This window comes from Vidua chalybeata, chromosome 7 (genome assembly GCF_026979565.1).
Source record: "Vidua chalybeata isolate OUT-0048 chromosome 7, bVidCha1 merged haplotype, whole genome shotgun sequence".
In the NCBI taxonomy this organism is placed as follows: Eukaryota; Metazoa; Chordata; class Aves; order Passeriformes; family Viduidae; genus Vidua; species Vidua chalybeata.
In genome coordinates, this window is record NC_071536.1 from 38,161,291 (window position 1) to 38,187,532 (window position 26,242).

Consider the following 26,242-nt stretch of genomic DNA (forward strand, 5'->3'; position numbering starts at 1 on the left):
CCCTTCCCACCCAAACCAGTGTGGAATTCTGAGATTCCCCAAAATTCTGCTGAGTTTCTTCTGAACACGCTTTAATTTCCTGCCCCCACCCTGTGCTGCTGCAATTTCCACATTTACAGCCCATGAAAGAGTCAGAAATTACCCCAGGTTTCACTAAAGAATTAAATTCCCAGCACTGGTGGGAAAATACAGCTCAAGAATTGGGACTTTTGCTGTATCTGTGTTTATTTTACCTTGCAGGGATGTTGGGAAAGGGAATGAAGAGGTTTTCAGGGAGCAGTGATGGATTCTGTGTCCCTGAGCCTCAAAAAGTTCAATATTGGTCATTCTGGGCAGGGCCTGGCTGTGGGGAAAACCAGGGGCTGGGGGGGGGTTACAGGAGAAAATCCTGAACAATTGGTTCATATCCACAGAAAACGGAGATTTTTAATCCAGGGAAAAGGCAAATCAAGGATTGGAATCTGGAATTGTCATTCACTTGGATTTGCAGCCTCATAATTCCCCCCAGCCCCAGCACTGTGTGGGGTCAGTTCCAGGAATTGCTGGCAGGTTCCTCAGTTTGCCTCCTGTTTCCTATCCCAAAATCCTGCTTTTCCTGCTCCCAGCCCTGCAGGGTTTGGGGCAGGAATTTCCCTCTGCCTTGCTGCAGGATAATGGGGTAAAATTGGATTTATTCCGGGAAGTGGCAGCTCAGAACCTCAGGGTTTTTCCCTTCCTCCTCTTCCTGCAAACCTTGTTAGGCTGATTTTCAGTTAAAATAAATCTTTTTTTTGTGGAACATTGTTCTTTTTGGAGGTTTGGAGGGGGGGATTTTATGGAATCACAGAATCCTGGGATGTTTTGGGGTAAAAGTGACCTTCAAGCTCATCCCATTCCATGGGCAGGGAATCCTTCCCCTCTCCCAGATTGCTCCAGGCCCTTCCAGCCTTGGACACTTCCCGGGATGGAGCATCCACAGTTTTGCTGGGAAATTTGGTTTTTCCTGCCTCATTTTTTCCCTATAATGAAACTGTTCCCCGTGACCACTGTGGAAATGGATTGTGTTACCCTGGAACAGCAATTCCTGGAATTTTAAATCAGTGTCCTGGGAATCCCTCAGCAGGAAGAGCCATTGGTTGATATTTAGGACAGATGGAAATTGTTATTAACGAGGAGTCAGTGCAGAAATGCTGCAAGAATAATTAAATAAATCATTTATTCAATTTATTTAAATCATTCCAGCTCTTCCATCCCTTTGGCTCAGGTGACCATGAACTAAAATGGGATGGAAAATGGAAAGATCCCATTTGGGAATGAAGAACTGAGGGGAGGAGAAGGAAGTTAAAATGTGGATAAAAGTGAGGAGGGATTTTTATTGATAAGAAATTTGTTTATGTTTTAGGAAACAGGGAAAAGTGATGGTGTTCTCTTCTCTTTTTCTTTTCCAGGCACTTGGAGAGTTATCCCGTGGTTCAGTGCTGAGGGAATTCCGTGGGAGCATGGCTGGAGCAGGACACGGAGTCTGGGCACGGAATGCAGGCAGTGATGGTGAGCAGGGCTCATTAATTACAGATTAATTACTGATTGCAGCCACAGGGGAGAGCATGGGGTTCTGGAATGGTTTGGATGGGAAGGGACCTTAAATCCCATCCCATGGCAGGGACGCCTCCCACTGTCCCAGGCTGCTCCAGGGAGAGCCCCAGCTGCTCTGGGAATTCCAGCCCAGCCAGCAATTCCCAATTCCCAATCTCCCAGCCATCCCTGCCCTCTGGCAGTGGGAGCCATTCCCTGGCTCCTGTCCCTCCATCCCTTGTCCCCAGTCCCTCTCCAGCTCTCCTGGAGCCCCTTCAGGCCCTGCAAGGGGCTCTGAGCTCTGCCTGGAGCCTTCCCTTCTCCAGGGGAACATTCCCAGGGATTGCTCTCAGCTCTGCCTGGAGCCTTCCCTTCTCCAGGGGAACATTCCCAGGGCTCTGAGCTCTGCCTGGAGCCTTCCCTTCTCCAGGGGAACATTCCCAGGGATTGCTCTGAGCTCTGCCTGGAGCCTTCCCTTCTCCAGGGGAGTATTCCCAGCTCTCCCAGCCTGGCTCCACCCTTTGGAGAACTGGGTGTGGAGGCCTCACCTTCAGCTTTGCTTTCCAAACTCCCTAATTCAGGCAGGAGCCCAAACCCTGGATCAGTGACTCTGCTGCCCTTTCCCAAGGAATCTTCGGTGCTCACCAGGCGGAGCCCGAGATATTTTGTCGGGATAAAAATTCAATATCGAGACACCTAAGGTCATTATTTGAGGAAAACGCGTATTTCAGTACCAAAGGCTGTTCAGTGAAGGGATGAACATCCACGAATCCACGGGTTCAGCTGGCGCTGCTCTCGCTCTGCCTGCAGCGGCCCGGCGGCTCCGCGCCGCGGGGCTGTGAGCGCGCCGTGCTCCCGCCGTGCTCCCGCCGTGGCCGGGGCTCTGCCGGGAGCCATGAGGAGGTTTGGCTACTGCCGGGTGGTGCTGGCCACCTCGCTGCTCTGGCTGCTGCTGGACGTGTTCCTGCTGCTCTACTTCAGCGAGTGCAACAAGTGCGAGGACAGCAAGGAGCGGTCGCTGCTGCCCGCCCTGCGCGGTGAGTGCAGCCAGCCCCGCCCGGGGCTGGGCCTTTTGGGAGAAAGGGAAACCCCACTGGGAGGAAGTGATCCTGCCTGACCCCAATTCAGCAGGCTGAATGATTTTTTTATGTGTTAATATACTATATATATATATATATATATATATATATATATATATTTATTAATATATATACTATATAGTATATTAATAGTATTATTAGTATATTAATATACTATACTGACCCCAATTCAGCAGGCTGAATGATTTTTTTATGTGTTAATATACTATATATATACTCTATATATATATATATATACTCTATATATATATATATAAATATTAATAATATAGTATATTAATAGTATTATTAGTATATTAATATACTATACTGACCCTAATTCAGCAGGCTGAGTGATTTTTTTATGTGTTAATATAGTGTGTATATATATATATACACATACTATATATATATAGTATATATATTTATTAATATATTAATAATATAGTATATTAATAGTATTATTAGTATATTAATATACTATACTGACCCTAATTCAGCAGGCTGAATGATTTTTTTTATGTGTTAATATACTATATATATACTATATATATATATACTGTATATATATATATAGTATATATATTTATTAATATATTAATAATACAGTATATTAATAGTATCATTAGTATATTAATATACTATACTGACCCTAATTCAGCAGGCTGAATGATTTTTTTATGTATTAATATACTATATATACTATATATGTATATATACTATATATATATAGTACATATATTTATTAATATATTAATAATATAGTATATTAATAGTATTATTAGTATATTAATATACTATATAGATATATAGTATATATTATAAATATGTAATATACTATATAAAGGAAGATACTAAAAACTACAAATCTACTTTTTCTAACTACCACATCTCACTAACTCACAACTCGTGCCCCTCTCTGAGAGTGCAGCCCCGGGTGGGTTGGGTTGGATTGGATTGGAATGGATTGGATTGGATTGGATTGGATTGGGTTGGGTTGGATTGGATTGGATTGGATTGGATTGGGTTGGGTTGGATTGGATTGGATTGGATTGGGTTGGGTTGGATTGGATTGGAATGGATTGGATTGGATTGGATTGGATTGGATTGGATTGGATTGGGTTGGATTGGATTGGATTGGGTTGGATTGGGTTGGGTTGGATTGGATTGGAATGGATTGGATTGGATTGGATTGGATTGGATTGGATTGGGTTGGATTGGATTGGATTGGGTTGGGTTGGGTTGGGTTGGGTTGGATTGGACTGGATTGGATTGGATTGGATTGGATTGGATTGGACTGGATTGGATTGGGTTGGGTTGGATTGGATTGGGTTGGATTGGATTGGATTGGATTGGGTTGGGTTGGATTGGGTTGGATTGGGTTGGGTTGGGTTGGATTGGGTTGGATTGGATTGGGTTGGATTGGGTTGGATTGGGTTGGATTGGATTGGGTTGGGTTGGGTTGGGTTGGATTGGATTGGGTTGGATTGGGTTGGGTTGGGTTGGATTGGACTGGATTGGATTGGGTTGGGTTGGGTTGGATTGGATTGGATTGGATTGGGTTGGATTGGGTTGGATTGGGTTGGATTGGGTTGGATTGGATTGGGTTGGATTGGATTGGGTTGGATTGGGTTGGGTTGGATTGGATTGGGTTGGGTTGGATTGGGTTGGGTTGGATTGGATTGGATTGGATTGGGTTGGATTGGGTTGGATTGGGTTGGACTGGGTTGGATTGGGTTGGGTTGGATTGGGTTGGGTTGGATTGGGTTGGATTGGGTTGGATTGGGTTGGGTTGGATTGGATTGGATTGGATTGGGTTGGATTGGATTGGGTTGGGTTGGGTTGGATTGGATTGGATTGGATTGGATTGGATTGGATTGGATTGGGTTGGGTTGGATTGGATTGGATTGGATTGGATTGGATTGGGTTGGGTTGGATTGGGTTGGGTTGGATTGGGTTGGGTTGGATTGGATTGGGTTGGCCATCAGGCTCAAACAATCCTCACCAGAATCCAACCCAGCAATCACCCCAGGTAAACAATTCTCCAAACACATTCCACATGGGAAAAACAGGGAGCAGAAATGGAAATTGTTTTCTCTTTCCTCCCTCTGTGCTGCTCTATGAAAAATCCTGTGAGAAAGAAAGGTGTCCCTGTGACATTTGGCCTCGTGTTTGTCCCTCAAAATGGCTTTTCCCAGCAGAGGAAGCCCCAGCACGTGCAGGATTTAGTGCTGCTTTGGTGTTCTCTGAGTTTGTGTTTTATGGGATGGTTGGGGTTAAAACGGACCCTAAATCCCATTCCATGGGCAGGGACAGCTCCCACTGTCCCAGGCTGCTCCAAGCCCCATCCAGCCTGGCCTGGGACATTCCAGGGATCCAGGGGCAGCCCCAGCTCCTCTGTGAGGGTGCCCAGAGAAGCTGAGGCTGCCCCTGGATCCATGGAAGTGTCCAAGGCCAGCTTGGATGGGGCTTGGAGCAGCTTGGGAGAGTGGAAGGGAGTAACTCTGGGGGGTTCAATCATCTTGGAATAAAACTGGATGTTCTTGGATCCAGAGAGGGATAAAAGCTCCCAGTGCAGGAGCAGGGATGATGGGGGCTGGATTTCCAGCATTCCTTGTGGGAAACCAGAAGCTTCCCTAAGGATAAATCCAATTCCCAAGTGCTCAAAGCACCTTTTGCTGTTTGGGTTTCCAGCCGTTATTTCCCGGAGCCAGGAGGGCCCGGGGGAGATGGGCAGGGCCGTGCTCATCCCCAGGGAGGAGCAGGAGAAGATGAAGGAGCTCTTCAAGATCAACCAGTTCAACCTCCTGGCCAGCGACCGCATCGCGCTGAACCGCAGCCTGCCCGACGTGCGGCTGGACGGGTGGGAGCCTGGACTGGGAATGCTGGGGAGTGGGGTGGGATGGGGGCTGAATCCCATCCTGGGAATGCTGGGGACTGGGGGCTGAACCCCATCCTGGGAATGCTGGGGACTGGGGGCTGAACCCCATCCTGGGAATGCTGGGGACTGGGCTGGGATAGGGGCTGAAATTCCATCCTGGGAATGCTGGGGATTGGGGGCTGAACCCCATCCTGGGAATGCCAGGGAATGGGGGCTGAACCCCATCCTGGGAATGCTGGGGACTGGGGGCTGAACACCATCCTGGGAATGCTGGGGACTGGGGTGGGATGGGGGCTGAAATCCCATCCATCCCAACCCTGCCATGTCAGGGACCCCTCCCACCATCCCAAGCTGCTCCAGCCTGGCCTTGGACACCTCCAGGGATCCAGGGCAGCCCCAGCTGAACCCCATCCTGGGAATGCTGGGGATTGGGGTGGGATAGGGGCTGAATCCCATCCTGGGAATGCTGGGGACTGGGGGGTGAATCCCATCCTGGGAATGCTGGGGACTGGGGGGTGAATCCCATCCTGGGAATGCTGGGGACTGGGGGCTGAATCCCATCCTGGGAATGCTGGGGACTGGGGTGGGATGGGGGCTGAAATCCCATCCATCCCAACCCTGCCATGGCAGGGACCCCTCCCACCATCCCAGGCTGCTCCAGCCTGGCCTTGGACACCTCCAGGGATCCAGGGCAGCCCCAGCTGCTCTGGGAATTCCAGCCCAGCCAGGAATTCCCAATTCCCAATCTCCCAGCCATCCCTGCCCTCTGGCAGTGGGAGCCATTCCCTGGCTCCTGTCCCTCCATCCCTTGTCCCCAGTCCCTCTCCAGCTCTCCTGGAGCCCCTTCAGGCCCTGCAAGGGGCTCTGAGCTCTGCCTGGAGCCTTCCCTTCTCCAGGGGAACATTCCCAGGGCTCTGAGCTCTGCCTGGAGCCTTCCCTTCTCCAGGGGAACATTCCCAGGGATTACTCTGAGCTCTGCCTGGAGCCTTCCCTTCTCCAGGGGAACATTCCCAGGGCTCTGAGCTCTGCCTGGAGCCTTCCCTTCTCCAGGGGAACATTCCCAGGGCTCTGAGCTCTGCCTGGAGCCTTCCCTTCTCCAGGGGAACATTCCCAGGGCTCTGAGCTCTGCCTGGAGCCTTCCCTTCTCCAGGGGAACATTCCCAGGGCTCTGAGCTCTGCCTGGAGCCTTCCCTTCTCCAGGGGAACATTCCCAGGGATTACTCTGAGCTCTGCCTGGAGCCTTCCCTTCTCCAGGGGAACATTCCCAGCTCTCCCAGCCCAGCTCCAGAGTCAGTGGGGTTCTGTGGGAATGGGATTCCTCCTCAGGACCCCAGAAATTCCCCCTCCCGTTGCTGTATCCAAGCAGGACTGACTCCCATTGCCTCCCTGCCCTGGTGCTGATGGTTTCATTCCAGCTGATCCATGGGCTCTCTCACACACAGATTCCATCTTCTTCCCGTTCCATCCTGAGTTTTCTGTCAGGGAATGTCCCTGGATTTCCAGGCTCCTGTTGGAAATGGCCAAGCTGGAGATTTTAATCAGAGCCAGCTCTAATTAGGAGCTATTGATAGACCTTAAACCCAGCTTAACTCACCAGGGAAATGCCTCATTTCATTCCCAAGGATTTTCTCCAGCCAGGGAAGAAATCCATCCTCAATCTTTTCTGCATGAGTGAGGCTGCAAGTGCCATTCCGTGGATTGCTGGAGCATCCTAATTGGATTTTTCTCCTGGAGATTGCAGCTGGAGTTGGCTCCTGGGTGTGTTCCAGTGCTTGGGAACATCCAGGGTTGTGCAGAAAAGTTGGGATTTCTGGAACAGCTGCCAGGGTTCAACATGGAGCTGGAGTTTTGTGGGGATTCTCCAAAGAAAAAAAAAACCTTGGAAAGTGACCCTGCGTGGGGGAAAGGGCTTGGGATGGAGCAGTGCAGGGGTGGCAATGGATGTGTGGGAAAACTCCATTTAATTGGGAACATCCTTCCCTCACATCCGTGTTTCAGGGCAGGAATTCTTGACTGGATTTTGAGGTGAGACCAAAATTTGTTATTACTGGAATTCAGCCCTCGGGGGAGAGAAAATTGGTTTATTTTGTGACAGCCACACCTGATCCTGCACCAGTGCCTGTTGGATTTGGGGTTTTTCCACCTCTAAGTCCTGGTGGATAAAAAAAATCCTTCCTCAGAGGGTGGGGAGATCCTGGCACAGCTTTCCCAGGAAAGCTGAGGCTGCCCCTGGATCCCTGGCAGTGCCCAAGGCCAGGCTGGAGCAGCCTGGGACAGCGGGAGGTGTCCCAGGGCTGGGATGGGATTTCAGGTCCCTCCATCCCAACCCATGCTGGGATTCCCTGGTCCCATGGATGAGTGATGGCAATTCCTGTCTCTCCATGGAATATCCATAAGTCCTGGGCTGTTTTTCATGGCCGTGGGCACACTGGGGTTGTTGCAGTTCTCCTTTATTCCGAGAACGTGGGAGAATTCCCCTTGCAGAGCACAGTCCTTGTCCTCCCTTCCACGTTTTCCACGTGGGCTGCAGCTGCCTTTGGAGCAGCCCTTTGCATCGGGAGGTAGAATTGGAAAGGAGGAGCTGTCAGCTCCTTAATTAGTGTGAAAATCATGGAAAACAGATTTTTCCTCCCTGGCTGCCTCGGAGGGGCCCCCAAGACATTCCTGGATGGAGGAGAAACCAGATTTTATTTAAGGAAAAAATGCTCCAAAGGGGATTTTTTATTTCCTTTATTCCTGGTTTCAAGGGGCTTGGAATTGCAGGAAATGCTGGAGCAGTTTGGATCAAAGCCCGGATGAACTCAGGGTTATTTTGCAGGGATTTTTTTTTTCCAAGGGTGAATTTTCAGGCTGCCTTGGAAGGGCCCTCACCTCCTTCCCATGATAGCTTCTCCCAGAGAATCTGCAGGAAATCTGGAATCCCACATTTCCCACAGACCTCTGGAATGGGGGACTGGGAGGAGGATTTGAGGGCTTTGAGGGATTAACTTTGAAAAATCCGTGGCTATTTCCCATTTTTAAAGGATGTGCAGGTGCCCCACATTCCTGGTTTTCCCAGAAACACCCTAAATAACTGGCAGGGTTTGGTCCTTGAGTGGGAACTTTGGGAAAGCAGGCAGGATTTAAACATTCCTGGTGGATCAGTCCTGGGTCAGCTCTGCCTTTCCTTGGCAGCTCATGCCAGGGCATTCCCCGTGTGCTCCCTGGAGCCAAATCCACCTGGGAATGGCTGTACCTGGAATTCCTGACTGAACAGCTCAGGGCTGGGGTCTGATCCATGGGGCTGAGCCCAGTCCTTGCTTGGAATGTCAGGAATGGGAGAGTGAGATGAGCCCCTTCTCCAGCTGTGTCATCCTCAGAGCAGCTGGAATTCCAGTCCCTGGATCTCCAGTTCTGTGAGATGAGCCCCTTCTCCAGCCTGTGTGATGCTCAGAGCAGCTGGAATTCCAGTCCCTGGATCTCCAGTTCGTTCCTTAATTCATCCCATCAGCTTGAAATGTGACACGTTCCCCTTGGAGCAGTGCCGTGGCTGCTTCCAGGCCCCTTTTCCATGCTGCCTCAGCCTCAGAGCAGTTGGAATTCCAGTCCCTGGATCTCCAGTTCTGTGAGATGAGCCCCTTCTCCAGCTGTGTCATCCTCAGAGCAGTTGGAATTCCATTCTCTGGATCTCCAGTTCTGTGAGATGAGCCCCTTTTCCAGCTGTGTCATCCTCAGAGCAGCTGGAATTCCAGTCCCTGGATCTCCAGTTCTGTGAGATGAGCCCCTTCTCCAGCTGTGTGATCCTCAGGGCAGCTGGAATTCCAGTCTCTGGATCTCCAGTTCTGTGAGATGAGCCCCTTTTCCAGCTGTGTCATCCTCAGAGCAGTTGGAATTCCATTCTCTGGATCTCCAGTTCTGTGAGATGAGCCCCTTCTCCAGCTGTGTGATGCTCAGGGCAGCTGGAATTCCAGTCTCTGGCTCTCCACTTTGCCCCTTTAATCCATCCCCACCATCCTGAGCTATCTGGATGTGGAATCTCCCCCTTGAAGAGGTTCCATGGCTGCTTCCAGGCTCCTTTTCCATCCTGCCTCCGAGCCGTTGGAATTCCAGTCTCTGGCTCTCCACTTTGCCCCCTCAGCCCATGCCCCCCATCCCTGGAAGTGGCAGCAGAGCCGTGCTGGCTTCCAAGCCCCTTTTCCACGCCGGGAGGACGCGGATCCCCTCGGCCTGTTCCTCCTTTGGGCTGAGCCCCCTCTCCCCCGCCTTTCCCGGGTGTTTTTGGGCAGGTGCAAGAGCAAGGTGTACCCGGAGGAGCTGCCCAACACCAGCGTGGTGATCGTGTTCCACAACGAGGCCTGGAGCACGCTGCTCAGGACCATCCACAGCGTGCTGGAGCGCTCCCCGCCGCGCCTGCTGGCCGAGATCGTCCTGGTGGATGATGCCAGCGAGAGAGGTGGGGCTGGGCCAGCAGCAGCTCCCACCCCAGACTCCATCCCCTCCTGCCCAGAGAGGGTCCTGTGGCTCAGGGAGGGATGGGAGCGTGGTTTCCACCACGCTCGTCCCGGCAGCGGTGGGGAGAGGGAGGTGGAAAAAATTCACGGAATGCAGGATGGTTTGGCTTGGAGGAGACCTTTAGAAGGCACCTAGCCCAGCCCCTCACCATGGCAGGGACACCTCCCACCATCCCAGTGCTCCAGCCTGGCCCTGGGACACTGCCAGGGATCCAGCCCAGCCACAGCTCCCAGCCAGGAATTCCCAATCTCCCAGCCATCCCTGCCCTCTGGCAGTGGGAGCCATTCCCTGGCTCCTGTCCCTCCATCCCTTGTCCCCAGTCCCTCTCCAGCTCTCCTGGAGCCCCTTCAGGCCCTGGATCAGATGCACCTCAGGAAATCTGACATTCCTGGAAAGGTCAGTCCTTTTCTTCCTCTCTCCCCACCCTCCTCATTCCATGTCATTCCATTTCCTGAATATCCTCCCTAAGTCAATTCCTTGGAATTCCAGGATGGTTTGGCTTGGAAGGGACCATCTCATTCCAACTCTGCCTTTATTGCTCCTCTTTGTGCTTCCTTTCCTTCATTCTTCACTCTTTTTTTGTTGCCTTTTCATCTCTGTTTTGACCCCAGACTTTAAAAAGCAAACTCTGCCTGTGGAACTGGGGCTCCCAGGAAAAGGAATCCCATCAAGTTCCTTAAATGGAATCAATGGAATGAGAAAGGATCCTGGAGCAGCCCAGTGGGTACTGATGGCAAATCAACCCTGCAGCCACTCCATCCTTCAGTTCCGCCCCATGGAGCATTAATTGAACCCTAATTACTCCCTGGATTTCCCTGCTCATTAAGTGGCTTAATGATTTCCCGTGCCAGAAGGTGGAGGAGGATTTGAGCCAAGTAATTCCCATTTTTCCTAAAAGCATGCAAAGAGCTCCAATGAGGAAATCCATCAGAAAAAGCCTTTTTTTTTTTTTTTTTTTTTTTTTTGCATTGAACCTGCAGCAAGTTGCCCAAAGTGCCTTTGTTTTGTGGTTCATTCCAAGGAACTGATTGTGCTTTATTTAAAATTATTTAAAATTATTTATTTAAATTTATTTAAAATCCCTGAGATATTTTGATATTTGATATTGATATTTGATATTTGAGCCTGGAATCAGGGAATGGTTTGGCTTGGAAGGGACCTTAAAGCCCATCTCATTCCCACCCCCATGAGGTGCTGCTCCAAGCAGGGAGGTTCTGTGACTACCTTGGAATAAAACCTCCCTAAAAATCCCATTTCCCTTCTCTTCCCTCCCAAATTTGGCAGAGTTTTTGAAGGCCTCCCTGGAGAATTACGTGAAGAAGCTGGGGGTGCCCATCAAAATCCTGCGGATGGAGCAGAGGTCGGGGCTGATCCGGGCACGGCTCCGAGGGGCAGCAGCTTCCAAGGGCCAGGTGATCACATTCCTGGATGCCCACTGCGAGTGCACCCTGGGCTGGCTGGAGCCTCTGCTGGCCAGGATCAAGGAGGACAGGTAAGGAATTCCCGGGATCTGCTCCAGGCCCTTGCCTGGCTGCTGGAAAAATAGGAATTAAAACCATTCACTCAGCTGGAATGAAGAGAATTCTAAATATTCTGTAAAACATCTGTGGTCATCTCGGGCTATTTCTCTTGTGCTGGGGAGTGTTTTTTTGTTGTTCCTTAATAAACAAGTTTTTTCCACTTCCCCTCTGAAGGAATTCCTCCCGAACCCGGTGGTGGGGGAAGTTGTGGAGGGTTTGGTTTCCTATAAGGGGCTCCTTTGGAGATGTTTTCCCCTAATTTGTCCTAAACCAGGACAATTCTAAATATTTTTTTTGATTCCGCTGCTGCTTGTGTCAAAATCTCCCTCCTGAATAAATATGGGAGCAGCTTTCCCAGGGTCTGGATCTCTCCCATTCAAAGGAAGCTTTCTCCCTGTTTTTTTACCAGGAACAACTTTTCTTTCTGACCCCCTGAACTCATGGAAATTTGCACCCTTTTTATTCCTTCTCTTTTCTTGTTTTCCCTTTTTTTCACCCTTTCCCCCATATTTTTCCCCTTTCCCCCTCTTTTCCTCCCTTTTCCCCTCCTTTTTCCTTCTTCCCCTGCTTTCCCCCTTTTCCTCTTCCGTCTTTGCCTCCATTTCCCTCTTCCCCTGATTTTCCCCATTATTCTCCTTTTCCCCCTTTCTTCCCTTTCCCTTCTTCCCCTTCTTCCTCCCCTTTCCTCCTTTTTCCCCTTCTCCCTTTTTCTCCCTTTTTCTCCCCTTTTCCCCCTTTTTCCCCCCTTCCCCAACCTTTACTCTGTTTTCCCTCTCCTTTCCCCCCTTTCCCCTCCTATTTTCCCCCTTTCTTCTCCCTTCTCCTTCCCCTTCTTTCTCCCTTCTCCCCTCTTTTCCCTTTCTCCCTCAGTTTATTCCCCTCTTTTCCTCCCATTCCTCCCCCTTCCCGCCCATTTCACCCCTTTTTTTCCCTCTTTTCCCCTTCTCCCTCATTTTATTCCCCTCTTTTCTCCCCCTTTTCCCCCCTCTTTTCCTCCCATTCCTCCCTCTTCCCCACCTTTTCCCTTCTCTTTTTCCCCCCCTATTTCCCCCCCTTTTTTTCCCTCTTTCCCCCTTCTCCCTCATTTTATTCCCCCTTTTTTCCCCCTTTCCTCCCTCTTTTCCTTCTTTTCTCCCCCTTTTCCCCCCTCTTTTCCTCCCATTTCTCCCTCTTCCCCCACCTTTTCCCTTCTCTTTTTCCCTGCTTATTTCCCCTCCTTTTTTTCCCCTTCTCCCTCATTTTATTCCCTGCTCTTCTCCTCCTTTTCCCCCTTCCCTCCTTCCCCTCCACCTCCACCGTGCCCAAACACCCCATAACCCCCAAATTCCCATTTTTTTCCCCCCAGGAAAACCGTGGTGTGTCCCATCATCGACGTCATCAGCGACGACACCTTCGAGTACATGGCGGGCTCGGACATGACCTACGGGGGCTTCAACTGGAAGCTGAATTTCCGCTGGTATCCCGTGCCCCAGAGGGAGATGGAGCGCAGGAAAGGGGACAGGACCCTGCCCGTCAGGTCAGTGCCCTTCTCTTCCCAAAAAACGCCCCCCCCAGTTCCCAAAATTCTGCTGCGGGATCGCAGAGAAATCCTGGCACGTCCGTTGGGCCAACCCCATCCCATCCGCTTGCCAATGGATGCCAAAGGTTTAGGAATTCCAAAGGTTTAGGAATTCCAAAGATTTAGGAATTCCAAAGGTTTCTGCCTCTTCAGCTCCCTCTGTTAATCTGCTGTTAATGGATTTTTATTCCTGTTTTTTTGGGATTTAAGGCAGATATTCCAAAGGATTTCTGAGCGTTTTTGAGTTTCGAACCCCAGTGATTTGCACTTAACCTCATCCCATCCTCTTCCAAACATTCAGCAATCCCAGGGATTTCTGCCTCTTCAGCTCCAGCATTCAGGAATTCCAAAGATTTTGGCCTCTTCAGCTCCCTCTGTTAATTTGCTGCAAACAGATTTTTATTCCTGATTTTTTTGGGATTTAAGGCAAATATTCCAAAGGATTTTTGAGTTTCAAACCTCAGTGATTTGCACTTAACCCCATCCCATCCTCTTCCAAACGTTCAGGAATTCCAAAAATTTCTGCCTCTTCAGCTCCCTCTGTTAATTTGATGTTAATGGATTTTTATTCCTGGTTTTTTGGGGGGATTTAAGGCAGATATTCCAAAGGATTTCTGAGCATTTTTGGGTTTCGAACCCCAGTGATTTGCACTTAACCCCATCCCATCCTCTTCCAAACGTTCAGGAATTCCAAAGGTTTCTGCCTCTTCAGCTCCATCTGTTAATGGATTTTTATTCCTGTTTTTTTTGGGATTTAAGGCAGATATTCCAAAGGATTTCTGAGCGTTTTTGAGCTTTGAACCCCAGTGATTTACACACAACCCCATCCCATCCTCTTCCAAATGTTCAGGAATTCCAGGGATTTCTGCCTCTTCAGCTCCCTCTGTTAATCTGCTGTTAATGGATTTTTATTCCTGGTTTTTTGGGGGGATTTAAGGCAGATATTCCAAAGGATTTCTGAGCATTTTTGAGTTTCGAACCCCAGTGATTTACACACAACCCCATCCTATCCTCTTCCAAATGTTCAGCAATCCCAGGGATTTCTGCCTCTTCAGCTCCAGCATTCAGGAATTCCAAAGATTTTTGCCTCTTCAGCTCCCTCTATTAATTTGCTGTTAATGGATTTTTATTCCTGTTTTTTTGGGATTTAAGGCAAATATTCCAAAGGATTTCTGAGCGTTTTTGAGCTTTGAACCCCAGTGATTTGCACTTAACCCCATCCCATCCTCTTCCAAATGTTCAGGAATTCCAAAGGTTTCTGCCTCCTCAGCTCCCTCTGTTAATGGATTTTTATTCCTGTTTTTTTGGGGGGATTTAAGGCAGATATTCCAAAGGATTTCTGAGCGTTTTTGAGTTTCGAACCCCAGTGATTTGCACTTAACCTCATCCCATCCTCTTCCAAACATTCAGCAATCCCAGGGATTTCTGCCTCTTCAGCTCCAGCATTCAGGAATTCCAAAGGTTTTTGCCTCTTCAGCTCCCTCTGTTAATTTGCTGCAAACAGATTTTTATTCCTGATTTTTTTGGGATTTAAGGCAAATATTCCAAAGGATTTTTGAGTTTCAAACCCCAGTGATTTGCACTTAACCCCATCCCATCCTCTTCCAAACGTTCAGGAATTCCAAAAATTTCTGCCTCTTCAGCTCCTTCTGTTAATCTGCTGTTAATGGATTTTTATTCCTGTTTTTTTGGGATTTAAGGCAGATATTCCAAAGGATTTCTGAGCATTTTTGAGTTTCGAACCCCAGTGATTTGCACTTAACCCCATCCCATCCTCTTCCAAACGTTCAGGAATTCCAAAGGTTTCTGCCTCTTCAGCTCCATCTGTTAATGGATTTTTATTCCTGTTTTTTTTGGGATTTAAGGCAGATATTCCAAAGGATTTCTGAGCGTTTTTGAGCTTTGAACCCCAGTGATTTACACACAACCCCATCCCATCCTCTTCCAAATGTTCAGGAATTCCAGGGATTTCTGCCTCTTCAGCTCCCTCTGTTAATCTGCTGTTAATGGATTTTTATTCCTGGTTTTTTGGGGGGATTTAAGGCAGATATTCCAAAGGATTTCTGAGCATTTTTGAGTTTCGAACCCCAGTGATTTACACACAACCCCATCCTATCCTCTTCCAAATGTTCAGCAATCCCAGGGATTTCTGCCTCTTCAGCTCCAGCATTCAGGAATTCCAAAGATTTTTGCCTCTTCAGCTCCCTCTATTAATTTGCTGTTAATGGATTTTTATTCCTGTTTTTTTGGGATTTAAGGCAAATATTCCAAAGGATTTCTGAGCGTTTTTGAGCTTTGAACCCCAGTGATTTGCACTTAACCCCATCCCATCCTCTTCCAAATGTTCAGGAATTCCAAAGGTTTCTGCCTCCTCAGCTCCCTCTGTTAATGGATTTTTATTCCTGTTTTTTTGGGGGGATTTAAAGCAGATATTCCAAAGGATTTCTGAGCGTTTTTGAGTTTCGAACCCCAGTGATTTGCACTTAACCTCATCCCATCCTCTTCCAAACATTCAGCAATCCCAGGGATTTCTGCCTCTTCAGCTCCAGCATTCAGGAATTCCAAAGGTTTCTGCCTCTTCAGCTCCCTCTGTTAATTTGCTGCAAACAGATTTTTATTCCTGATTTTTTTGGGATTTAAGGCAAATATTCCAAAGGATTTTTGAGTTTCAAACCCCAGTGATTTGCACTTAACCCCATCCAATCCTCTTCCAAACGTTCAGGAATTCCAAAAATTTCTGCCTCTTCAGCTCCTTCTGTTAATCTGCTGTTAATGGATTTTTATTCCTGGTTTTTTGGGGGGATTTAAGGCAGATATTCCAAAGGATTTCTGAGCATTTTTGAGTTTCGAACCCCAGTGATTTGCACTTAACCTCATCCCATCCTCTTCCAAACGTTCAGGAATTCCAAAGGTTTCTGCCTCTTCAGCTCCATCTGTTAATGGATTTTTATTCCTGTTTTTTTTGGGATTTAAGGCAGATATTCCAAAGGATTTCTGAGCGTTTTTGAGCTTTGAACCCCAGTGATTTACACACAACCCCATCCCATCCTCTTCCAAATGTTCAGGAATTCCAGGGATTTCTGCCTCTTCAGCTCCCTCTGTTAATTTGATGTTAATGGATTTTTATTCCTGGTTTTTTGGGGGGATTTAAGGCAGATATTCCAAAGGATTTCTGAGCATTTTTGAGCTTCAAACCCCAGTGATTTGCACTTAAATTCCTGGTTTATTGCTTGGAAAATGGGATTGATAACGGAGTACCCTGAGGGAAAAATGATCCAAGAGCATGTCCTGACCTCTTCCATTTAATTGCTGGAATCACAGAGTGGAACAAAACCTCTCCCAGAATTGGAAATGGAGCTGAAAAGGGAACAAATGCAATAAATTCCTGGCCGTGGCCACGTTTGCTCAGCTCCAGCAGCTGCTGGGGCTTCCTGCAAAATTCCAAAAGAGACCAAAAAAGGGTTCCCGAGTGGATGGAATGGATTTAAAGCTGGGAAGGGGGAAGAATTCCAATCCTGCAGGTGGAAGGAGGGGCAGCTCAGGGATCAGTCCAGGCAAGGAAGGGCAGGAAAAACCTTCCAAAATTGCTTTCAAAATTCCCATTTCTGTCCCCCAGTTGTCCTGGCAAGGCTGGAGTCGGGGAAGGGCGGATTTGGGGTTTATTCCCAGGATTTGGGGTTTATTCCCAGGATTTGGCGTATGTTCCCAGGAAGAGCAAGTCAGAGCCAAGGGAATTGTTTTCCTCCTGATCCAAAATCTCCTCTCAGGGCCAGCAGCTCTTGATTAAAGCTCAGGTGTGCATGGAAATTGGGAAAGTGAATTATCCTAACGAGCTGCAGGGCCTCGCTGAGCTCCATCCATCCATCCATCCTGACTTCCTCACCTTGAAAATGGAGCAGGGCTCAAAATTAATCCTGGCTCAGGCGCTGAATTGTCTCTTAAAATTGATAAAGGCAAAAGAAATGGGGCTTTGTTGAATTCATTCCTTTTTCCCATCAGTTTTTGGCTGGAATTTTGGGGGATTCTCTGGATAAAATGGGAGCTGGGAAGCAAAGGGGGCAGAGGGACAAATGTCACCTGTGCCACAGCTGGCACAAAGAGCTGAGAGTGAAGGGTTGTGCTTTAGGCTGGATTAAGTCCAAAACCTCAGGTTTTAGTCCAGGAATTTCAGTCTTTGGTGTCAGAGAATCCCAAAATCATGGGCGTTTCCAGGCTTGGCACAGCCCATTTTTGTGGAGATTTCCATGGTTTTCCCTCAGTTTTCGAAGCTGAAGGCACTCCAGGCTGGGATTAGAAATACTAAAAATCTGGATTGTGGTCCAGGAAATGTTTTCTAGAAATTAGGGATTGAGAGGGAAAATACAGCATCAAATCCTAGGAAAAAGGCAAGATCAAAAAACCAGGAAAAAAGACAAGATTAAATATCAGGAATGTGTTAGGCTGATGGAGTTTCCTGAGCTGGAAGGGACCCACAAGGACCATCAATCCAACCCCTGGCCCTGCAAGACATCCCAAAATGTCCATTTCCCAAATGCTCCTGGAACTCTGGATATTACTGATACATTACTTGTTATCTTGATATTCTATTAATATCTTGATTATGAATAATTAAACTCCGCGTTGATTGCAGTTAATGAACCCTGCCGGGGTGAGGAAGAGCGGGGGTTGATGTTGATCCTGGTGCCAATCCTTTATTCCCAGAGAAATCCCCAGGGGTCTGCTTTAGTAGGATTTTGTGCTGCTGGGGTGGGATTCCTTGGGAAAAGCAGGTGGGAGCTCCAGGGCTGGAATCCCTCTGCCAGCCCTCTTCCTCTCCCATCATGAAATCCTGGCATGGGTTGTGGCTTCTCTGGGATGCAGCAAACCTGGGATTGCTCCCGTGTTGTCTGTGCAGGAATGGGAAGCAGGTGTTGCTTCCCAAATAAAACAGGAGCAGGTGATGATGAGAGCCAATCACAGCAATTCCCAGGAGCTTCCACAGGGAAAAGATGCAGAACTGAGGAAAATAAAAATTATTTTTACAGTTTAAAAGCCACTTTAAGGCCTTTGATCTTCCCGGTATTTTGGTGGGGGTGGTTTTCCAAGGAAAACTCTGCAGGTCTGGTTGTGTCCCATTAAATTCACATCCCAGGGAAATTCCTGCCTGCTGCACTCCCCTTGTCCCAGGAGCTGGGCTGGGGATCAGGGCAGATCAGGGATCAGAGTTCTTGAATTTTCCAGTGTGAAACTCGGCACTCCCAGCCTTGTTAGGCAGGGATTTGGGAAGTGTTTGGTTTCAGGAAGCAAAAGGACATTTGGGGTCCTTTGGAAGAATCCAGGTCTGTGTGGCCACTTCAGTTTCATCCTTCAAAATTCGCTTAAGGCTCAGTCTTGGGAAAAAAATGGGGAATTTTGTGTCAAGCAAAGAGTGTCTGCATCCAGGGGAAGGAAGAAGGAGGAATGAGAATGTTTGGATTGGGAAGGACCTTAAATCCCATCCCAATCCATCCAGGGACCCCTCCCACTATCCCAGGCTGCTCCAGCCTGGCCTGGGACACTGCCAGGGATCCAGGGCAGCCCCAGCTGCTCTGGGAATTCCAGCCCAGCCAGGAATTCCCAATTCCCAATCTCCCAGCCATCCCTGCCCTCTGGCAGTGGGAGCCATTCCCTGGCTCCTGTCCCTCCATCCCTTGTCCCCAGTCCCTCTCCAGCTCTCCTGGAGCCCCTTCAGGCCCTGCAAGGGGCTCTGAGCTCTGCCTGGAGCCTTCCCTTCTCCAGGGGAACATTCCCAGGGCTCTGAGCTCTGCCTGGAGCCTTCCCTTCTCCAGGGGAACATTCCCAGGGATTGCTCTGAGCTCTGCCTGGAGCCTTCCCTTCTCCAGGGGAACATTCCCAGGGATTGCTCTGAGCTCTGCCTGGAGCCTTCCCTTCTCCAGGGGAACATTCCCAGGGATTGCTCTGAGCTCTGCCTGGAGCCTTCCCTTCTCCAGGGGAACATTCCCAGGGCTCTGAGCTCTGCCTGGAGCCTTCCCTTCTCCAGGGGAACATTCCCAGGGCTCTGAGCTCTGCCTGGAGCCTTCCCTTCTCCGGGGGAACATTCCCAGGGATTGTTCTGAGCTCTGCCTGGAGCCTTCCCTTCTCCAGGGGAACATTCCCAGGGATTGCTCTGAGCTCTGCCTGGAGCCTTCCCTTCTCCAGGGGAACATTCCCAGGGATTGCTCTGAGCTCTGCCTGGAGCCTTCCCTTCTCCAGGGGAACATTCCCAGGGATTGCTCTGAGCTCTGCCTGGATCTTTCTCCTCTCCAGGGGAACATTCCCAGCCTGGCTCCAGAGGGGCTCCAGGGCTCTTCCCAAGGGTCACTCCAGCAAATCCCACAGGTTTAGAGCTGCTGGGACCTCAGCAGAGGGGCTGGGATGAGCTGAGCCCCCAAACCCCTTTGGCTGTACTGGGACATCTCAGAGGAAATTTGGGATTTGGGATTGAGTTGTTCCCTCCCAGATCAATCCCTGCGCTCCCAGCAGCATTCCTGTGGGATTTCCATTTCCAGGGAAATTCGGGATCCCCACACAGAGCCCTGGGACTGCCTGTTTGTAAGGATTTGTGATCCTGGTAGCTGAGATTTTCCTGCTCCTTTGGCTCCCTCTGAGGCAAAGCCTGGCCATGAACTCCTCCCAAATCCATTCCCGATTGGATTTGGGCTGCTGCTCGCTCAGGAGGCCCAAATCCCACCCACTTTACCTTCACAATTCCCCTAAAAAAATCCATGGAAATGGGAGTGAACCTGGAGTGTGGCTGGGCCTGAGCTCTGTGGATTTTGGGGAAAGAACAGGGAAATCCACTTAAAATTGTCTTTATTTTTCCTTGGGGTGTGGCTGGGTCCGAGCTCCGTGGATTTTGGGGAAAAGCAGGAAAAATCCAGTCAAAATTGTCTTTATTGCTCCCTGGAGTGTGGCTTGGGCCCATGCTGTGTGGATTTTGGGGAAAGAGCAGGGAAATCCAGTTAAAATTCTCTTTTCTTAGCTCCTGATTGTTTTCCATAGAATTCCTGTGTGGTGAAATGTGCTGGAAATTCCACAATGTCCTTTAAAAAGTCTTTTTTTTCCCCATGCAACTCGTCCCAAATCCATTCCCAATTGGATTTGAGCTGCTGCTCGCTCAGGAGGCCCAAATCCCACCCACTTTACCCTCACAATTCCCTAAAAAAATCCATGGAAATGGGAGTGAACCTGGAGTATGACTGGGCCCAAGCTCCATGGATTTGGGGAAAGAACAGGAAAATCCAGTCAAAATTGTCTTTATTTTTCCTTGGGGTGTGTCTGGGCCTGAGATCCATGGATTTTGGGGGAAGAACAGGAAAATCCAGTCAAAATTGTCTTTATTTTTCCTTGGGGTGTGGCTGGGCCCAAGCTCCATGGATTTGGGGAAAGAACAGGAAAATCCAGTCAAAATTGCCTTTATTTTTCCTTGGGGTGTGGCTGGGCCTGAGATCCATGGATTTTGGGGAAGAGCAGGGAAATCCACTTAAAATTCCCCTTTTCTAGTTGTTTTCCATAGAATTCCTGTGTGGTGAAATGTGCTGTAAATTCCAGAGTGTCCTTTAAAAGGTCTTTTTTCTTTTTTCTTTCGTTTCTCCCTTTTTTTTTTTTTTTTTTTTTTCTGTTTTCCTTTGTTTTTTTCCTGTTTGTTTTTCCACCCAGGACCCCAACTATGGCTGGTGGCCTGTTTTCTATTGACAGGAACTACTTTGAAGAGATAGGAACTTACGATGCAGGAATGGATATCTGGGGTGGCGAGAATCTTGAAATGTCCTTTAGGGTAATTCCTGTTTTCCTTCCTTTTCTTTTCCCAAAAAAAAAAAAAATCCCCCATTTGTGCTGTCATTCCTTCAGGGAGCTCCTGCTTTAGCTGGCCTGCAAGTCATGAGTTAAATGGAATTTTTAAAATTTGGGGAAACCTCGTTGGGTGTTTTGGGATTTTTTGCTGCATGGAATATTTTAGTATTGAGGGTTTTATCCCTCCAAAATTCCATGTATTTTAGTCATTCTTTCATGGAAGAAACGAGGTGCCCAGTGGAAATTTGATACCAATTTATGTTAAGAAATAAAATTAAAAAATACGTTTTAAGACGTTTTGGGAATGGTGACATCATGGACTTGCAAGTTCCGGCTGGAATTCTGGGTCTGTGGCAGGGAAATTCCGTGTCCTGCAGAAAATGCTGATATTCCTGCTGGGATAGGTGTGAGCCACACCTCTGAGGGAAACGCATCCAGTCACTGCCCTTCGGATGGAAAAGTGGGAAATTGAGGCTTGGCTGAGGAATGGTTGGAAAGGGTGTTGGGAGTGGCTTTGAACTCCTCTGATGTGTCCCAGTTCCGGGATTTAGGGATGGGAATAACCCCCAGCACATCCTGGCAATGCCCTTTCCCATCTTTTCCTGTCCTTTCCATTCAGCCAGGACCCTTTTCCTTGCCGGGGATCCCTTTGAAGTTTTTTAGGGAACAGATTTTTCCAGGGAAGACCAGCTGGGAGTTTGAGGGCCATTTCTCTGAACTTTAATTGTTCCCTTTTGCAGGAAAATCAAAAGGTTCAATTCCCCTCCTGAGCCTGGATGCTTCCAATGAGGAGATTCCCACATTTTTTGCTGCTTTAAAATTCCCCTAAAATTCCTCCTGGGTTGTGCCAAGGCCTCTGTGCAGGAATTCTTTTCCGTGGTTTCCCATGTTCTACAGGAGATCCCTGGAGAAGGGAATTCCAGGCACTATTAAAGCATTCCAAATGTGCCTTTCCCACCCTAAACCAGTGAATTAATGGGGTCAGGAATAGGAATTAATGGAGATGTTGCCATGGGAAGGCCAGGGAACCACCTGGTGCTGTTTATTGGGGTTAATTTGAGCCTCTGGAAGGAAAACCGACTGAAAATCCAGGGATATTTTGTGTGACTTTATCAGGGACATCAAAGGGTTCAAATCCCAGCTGATGAGGGAATAAATCCATGGGAAGCTGGGAGCCAGGAGAGCAGAGGGATCAGGGAGGTTCCTCCAGCCCCAAAGCTGCCCTGTCCAGTGGGATTTGGGAATATCTCCTGTCAGGAAAACTCTGGGGGCAATTCCTGCTGTGGGAGATGGCTGGGATTGGAGTTCCTGGAGCTCTTCTTACATCCAGGATTGTAGCACCAAAGGGAGGGAGGAGATTTGGGACTGGTGCAGAATAATAAAATAACCCCTCCAAAAAATCCCAAAAAACTAAATCCCCAAAAATAAAATAAACCCGGCCCTTCCCCCCCATATTTTGCGAATTCCTGAATCCTCAAAAATGTTATCCAGTGCCTTTGCTTTCCCTGGATCGTGTCTGTCTCATCTGCATCCAGCTCCAACATTATCCCAAGGAATAATTAAAAGGATTCCCAGCTTCTTTGCCCTCAGGGGCGTTTCCAGGAGGAGCATCCATGGGGTATAATTGATTATTTTGGGAAAATCCATGGTTTTTCTTTTAGCTGCTTCTTGTTGCTGACGGGTCTTTAATGACTCCTTTTAGGAATGTGTTTTAATTAAGGAAAATTAATGACAATTCCTGGCAAGAATCTCTTACAGCTCCAAGGGTTAGTCAATGAAAACCTGATTTATTCCTAAACATTATTTTTATTAATGTAATTACTGACTTTTTTTTTTCCCTGTTAAATTCTCCAAGTGGTTTTATCCCACTTGGAGAATGCCATGAAAACTTGATGCTCTGAAAGGATTTCCTATGGCTTTGGAAAGGGAATCAAAAATGATCTGTCTATCAGAAAAAAAAAAAAAAATCCTATGAGATTGTTCCTCAGGATAATCCAGGCAGGGCTGGGAAAGGGAATGTGAGCTCTGAGCGGGGAAGGATGGAGTTTATTTGGGATTTCTGGCACTGCTGGAAGTGCAGAAAGGACAGGGGGAAAAGGGGATTTCCTCAGGGATGTGGCAGTGGAGTTGTTCTGATCCCGGCATTCCTGCTTGGCTGTGGTGGGAATTGTGATGGGAAAAGGTAAGGAGCAGGAAGGGTTAATTCCCTTAATCAGAATCCTGACTCTGGAGCCAGGGCTGGGAGAGCTGGGAATGTTCCCCTGGAGAAGGGAAGGCTCCAGGCAGAGCTCAGAGCCCTGGGAATGTTCCCCTGGAGAAGGGAAGGCTCCAGGCAGAGCTCAGAGCCCTGGAAATGTTCCCCTGGAGAAGGGAAGGCTCCAGGCAGAGCTCAGAGCAATCCCTGGGAATGTTCCCCTGGAGAAGGGAAGGCTCCAGGCAGAGCTCAGAGCAATCCCTGGGAATGTTCCCCTGGAGAAGGGAAGGCTCCAGGCAGAGCTCAGAGCCCCTTGCAGGGCCTGAAGGGGCTCCAGGAGAGCTGGAGAGGGACTGGGGACAAGGGATGGAGGGACAGGAGCCAGGGAATGGCTCCCACTGCCAGAGGGCAGGGATGGCTGGGAGATTGGGAATTGGGAATTCCTGGCTGGGCTGGAATTCCCAGAGCAGCTGGGGCTGCCCTGGATCCCTGGAAGTGTCCCAGGCCAGGCTGGAGCAGCCTGGGATGGTGGGAGGTGTGCCTGGATGGATTGGGATGGGATTTAAGGTCCTTCCCAACCCAAACCATTCCAGAATTCCCTGGCTCCCTGGGGTCCCAACAGCGAGGGATGAATGCATTCCATAGTCTGGGAAGGAACAGATCCCTGAAACTCCCAATCCTTAGCCAGGATGGGAACTTTGGGGAAGCAGTCACATTCCCAGGGAGTGTCCCAGAAAGTTGATTTGTTTGGGATTTAAAAAAAATATAGAAAAATTCCTTTTCCTAAGAAGAGGGTGCAGGTTATCCCTCATCCCATCCCTGCTGGCACAGGGAGTGGATTGCTCCAAGGAGAGCCAAAAATTGCCTGGAAAAGTGTCCAGAAGCAGAGGTTTTTAACAGCGGTGGTGTGGGAGGAATTTCCTGCCGGCTGGAATGGGAAAGCAGCAGGGGAATGCTGGGATTTGGGATGGAGGGTGCCTCAAATTGTGTGTCCTCCTCCCTGGTGTGTCCAGATCACTCCATGAGCACATCCATGGTGAATATTCGGGGTTATTCCATGGTGAATATTTGGGGTTATTCCATGGAAGTATTTGGCATCATTCCATGGAATTATTTTGCATTATTCCATAGTATTAGTTGGGGTTATTCCATGGTATTATTTGGGGTTATTCCATGAGCACATCCCTGGAGTTTATTTGGGGTTATTCCATGCTCCCAGGTTGCTCCATGAGCACATCCAGGTGAATATTTGGGATTTATTCCCTGGAGTATATTTTGGATTATTCCACGGAGTTATTTGGGGTTATTCCATGGAATTATTTGGGGTTATTCCATGCTCCCAGGTTGCTCCATGAGCACATGCTAGGTGAATATTTGGGATTTATTCCATGGAGTTATTTGGGGTTATTCCCATGGATCTACTTGGGGTTATTCCATGGAATTATTTGGGGTTATTCCATGCTCCCAGGTTGCTCCATGGGCACATCCCTGGTGTATATTTGGGATTTTCCCATGTCCCCTCTGGAATTCCTTGGCACCCCTGATCCCAAAGTTGCCCCGAGCAGTTAACACAGGGGATGTTTCACTGCTGATCCCACAGATCCCATCCCTCGTTCTCATGGAATGCTGGAAGTGGAGGGAGCCCTAATTAACTAAATGTGCCTTGGTTGCCATGGGAACTCAGGTCCCTGTCAAGGAGCTTTAATTCCAAGATTCCACCAGAGCTTCTGTTTAAAACTCCCCAAAAACTCAGGGATTTAACACCAGGTTTTACAATTAAAATAATTGTAATAAAATTACAATTTTAATTACAAATTAAAGTTGTAATTTTATTACAATAATTTTACTTCCAGGCCCCTTTTGATGGGGCCTGGAAGTAAAATAATTGCAGTAAAATAATTGAAATAAGAAGTTGAAGTAATTAAAATAATTGAAATAAAATAAATAATTGAAATAAAAAACTGAACTAAAATAACTGAAATAGATCATATTAATTAAGTTAAATACTTAAATAAATAAAATAAGTAATTTGGATCCTTCTGGCCCCTTAGGAGGGGATTAAAGCCCAGGCCTGAGGTGGAGTCCCATCCCCAGGGATTTAAAATCTGTGGAATGAGGATATGGATCAGTGGTGGACGTGGTTAACATTGGACTCGATGATCTTGGAAGTCTTTTCCAAGCTAAATAATTCCAGGATTCCCAGCCTTTCTCACTCCATAGTGATCCAGCAGCAAAATTTGTTTTTTTCTTTAACCCAGAGCTCTAAATTCCAGCATGTTTAATATTATCCTGAGCACAGATTTTGGATGCAGCACTGGAAAGGAAAAAATTCCATCTGGGAAGAGTTCCCCACATTGTCTTCTTCATTTATTGTGGGATTTTTGGGACTTCACCAGCTCATGAGGTGGAGAACACACGCTGAATTCCTGGGTTTCACCTCTGAGGCTCTGGGATGTGCTGCTTTGTATCCCTGGATGTGGCAATATCCTGGGAATGCTGGGGTTTTCCTCAGGATGGCCATGGACGGGATTCTGCTTGGAAAAATTTCTGTAAATATATATATGAAATGTAAATATATTTAAAAAGATAAATATATTATATAGTCTATATTTATATAATATGTATACATAACTCTATATCATAATATCTGAAAAAATTATACATATATATTTGAGTGTGTGGGTAGAAGTTTTGCTCTGTGCTTTGAATATTATGGAATCCTGGAAAATCCACGCCCTCCATGAATCCATTAGGGAATGACACCTTTCCCAGCAGGATGGGGGGAAAGTTTGTGCTCCAAGGACACAAATCCAAGTGACCCATTCCCAGCACTTCCACTCTGGGAACTCTGGGGAAGAGCAGGAAAAATCCAGTCAAAATTGTCTTTATTGCTCCTTGGAGTGTGGCTGGGCCCGAGCTCCGTGGATTTTGGGGAAGAGCAGGGAAATCCAGTTAAAATTCTCCTTTTCTAGTTGTTTTCCATAGAATTCCTGTGTGGTGTAATGTGTGAAGCAGTGAAATGTGCTGCAAATTCCACAGTGTCCTTTAAAAAGTCTTTTTTTTTTTTTTCCATTCAACTCCTCCCAAGCATTCCCGATTGGATTTGGGCTGCTGCTCGCTCAGGAGGCCCAAATCCCACCCACTTTACCCTCACAA

At 48.0% G+C, this 26,242-nt stretch overlaps 1 protein-coding gene across 4 annotated transcripts in view; it reads left to right on the forward strand.

Moving 5' to 3' along the window:
* GALNT13 (polypeptide N-acetylgalactosaminyltransferase 13) overlaps window positions 1-26,242 on the forward strand; it is a 57,517-nt gene that overhangs the window by 9,524 nt on the left and 21,751 nt on the right. For 2 of the 4 annotated variants that reach the window (XM_053947541.1, XM_053947544.1), the window contains exons 2-8: window positions 1,428-1,527; window positions 2,133-2,588; window positions 5,325-5,493; window positions 9,777-9,943; window positions 11,287-11,494; window positions 12,868-13,038; window positions 20,758-20,875. In XM_053947541.1, the coding sequence (XP_053803516.1) occupies window positions 2,447-2,588; window positions 5,325-5,493; window positions 9,777-9,943; window positions 11,287-11,494; window positions 12,868-13,038; window positions 20,758-20,875 (975 nt within the window). In that variant the 5' untranslated portion in view covers window positions 1,428-1,527; window positions 2,133-2,446. Of the gene's footprint in view, window positions 1-1,319; window positions 1,338-1,427; window positions 1,528-2,132; window positions 2,589-5,324; window positions 5,494-9,776; window positions 9,944-11,286; window positions 11,495-12,867; window positions 13,039-20,757; window positions 20,876-26,242 lie in introns of those variants that run through there. The other 2 variants (XM_053947543.1, XM_053947542.1) reach the window with 2 other exon arrangements.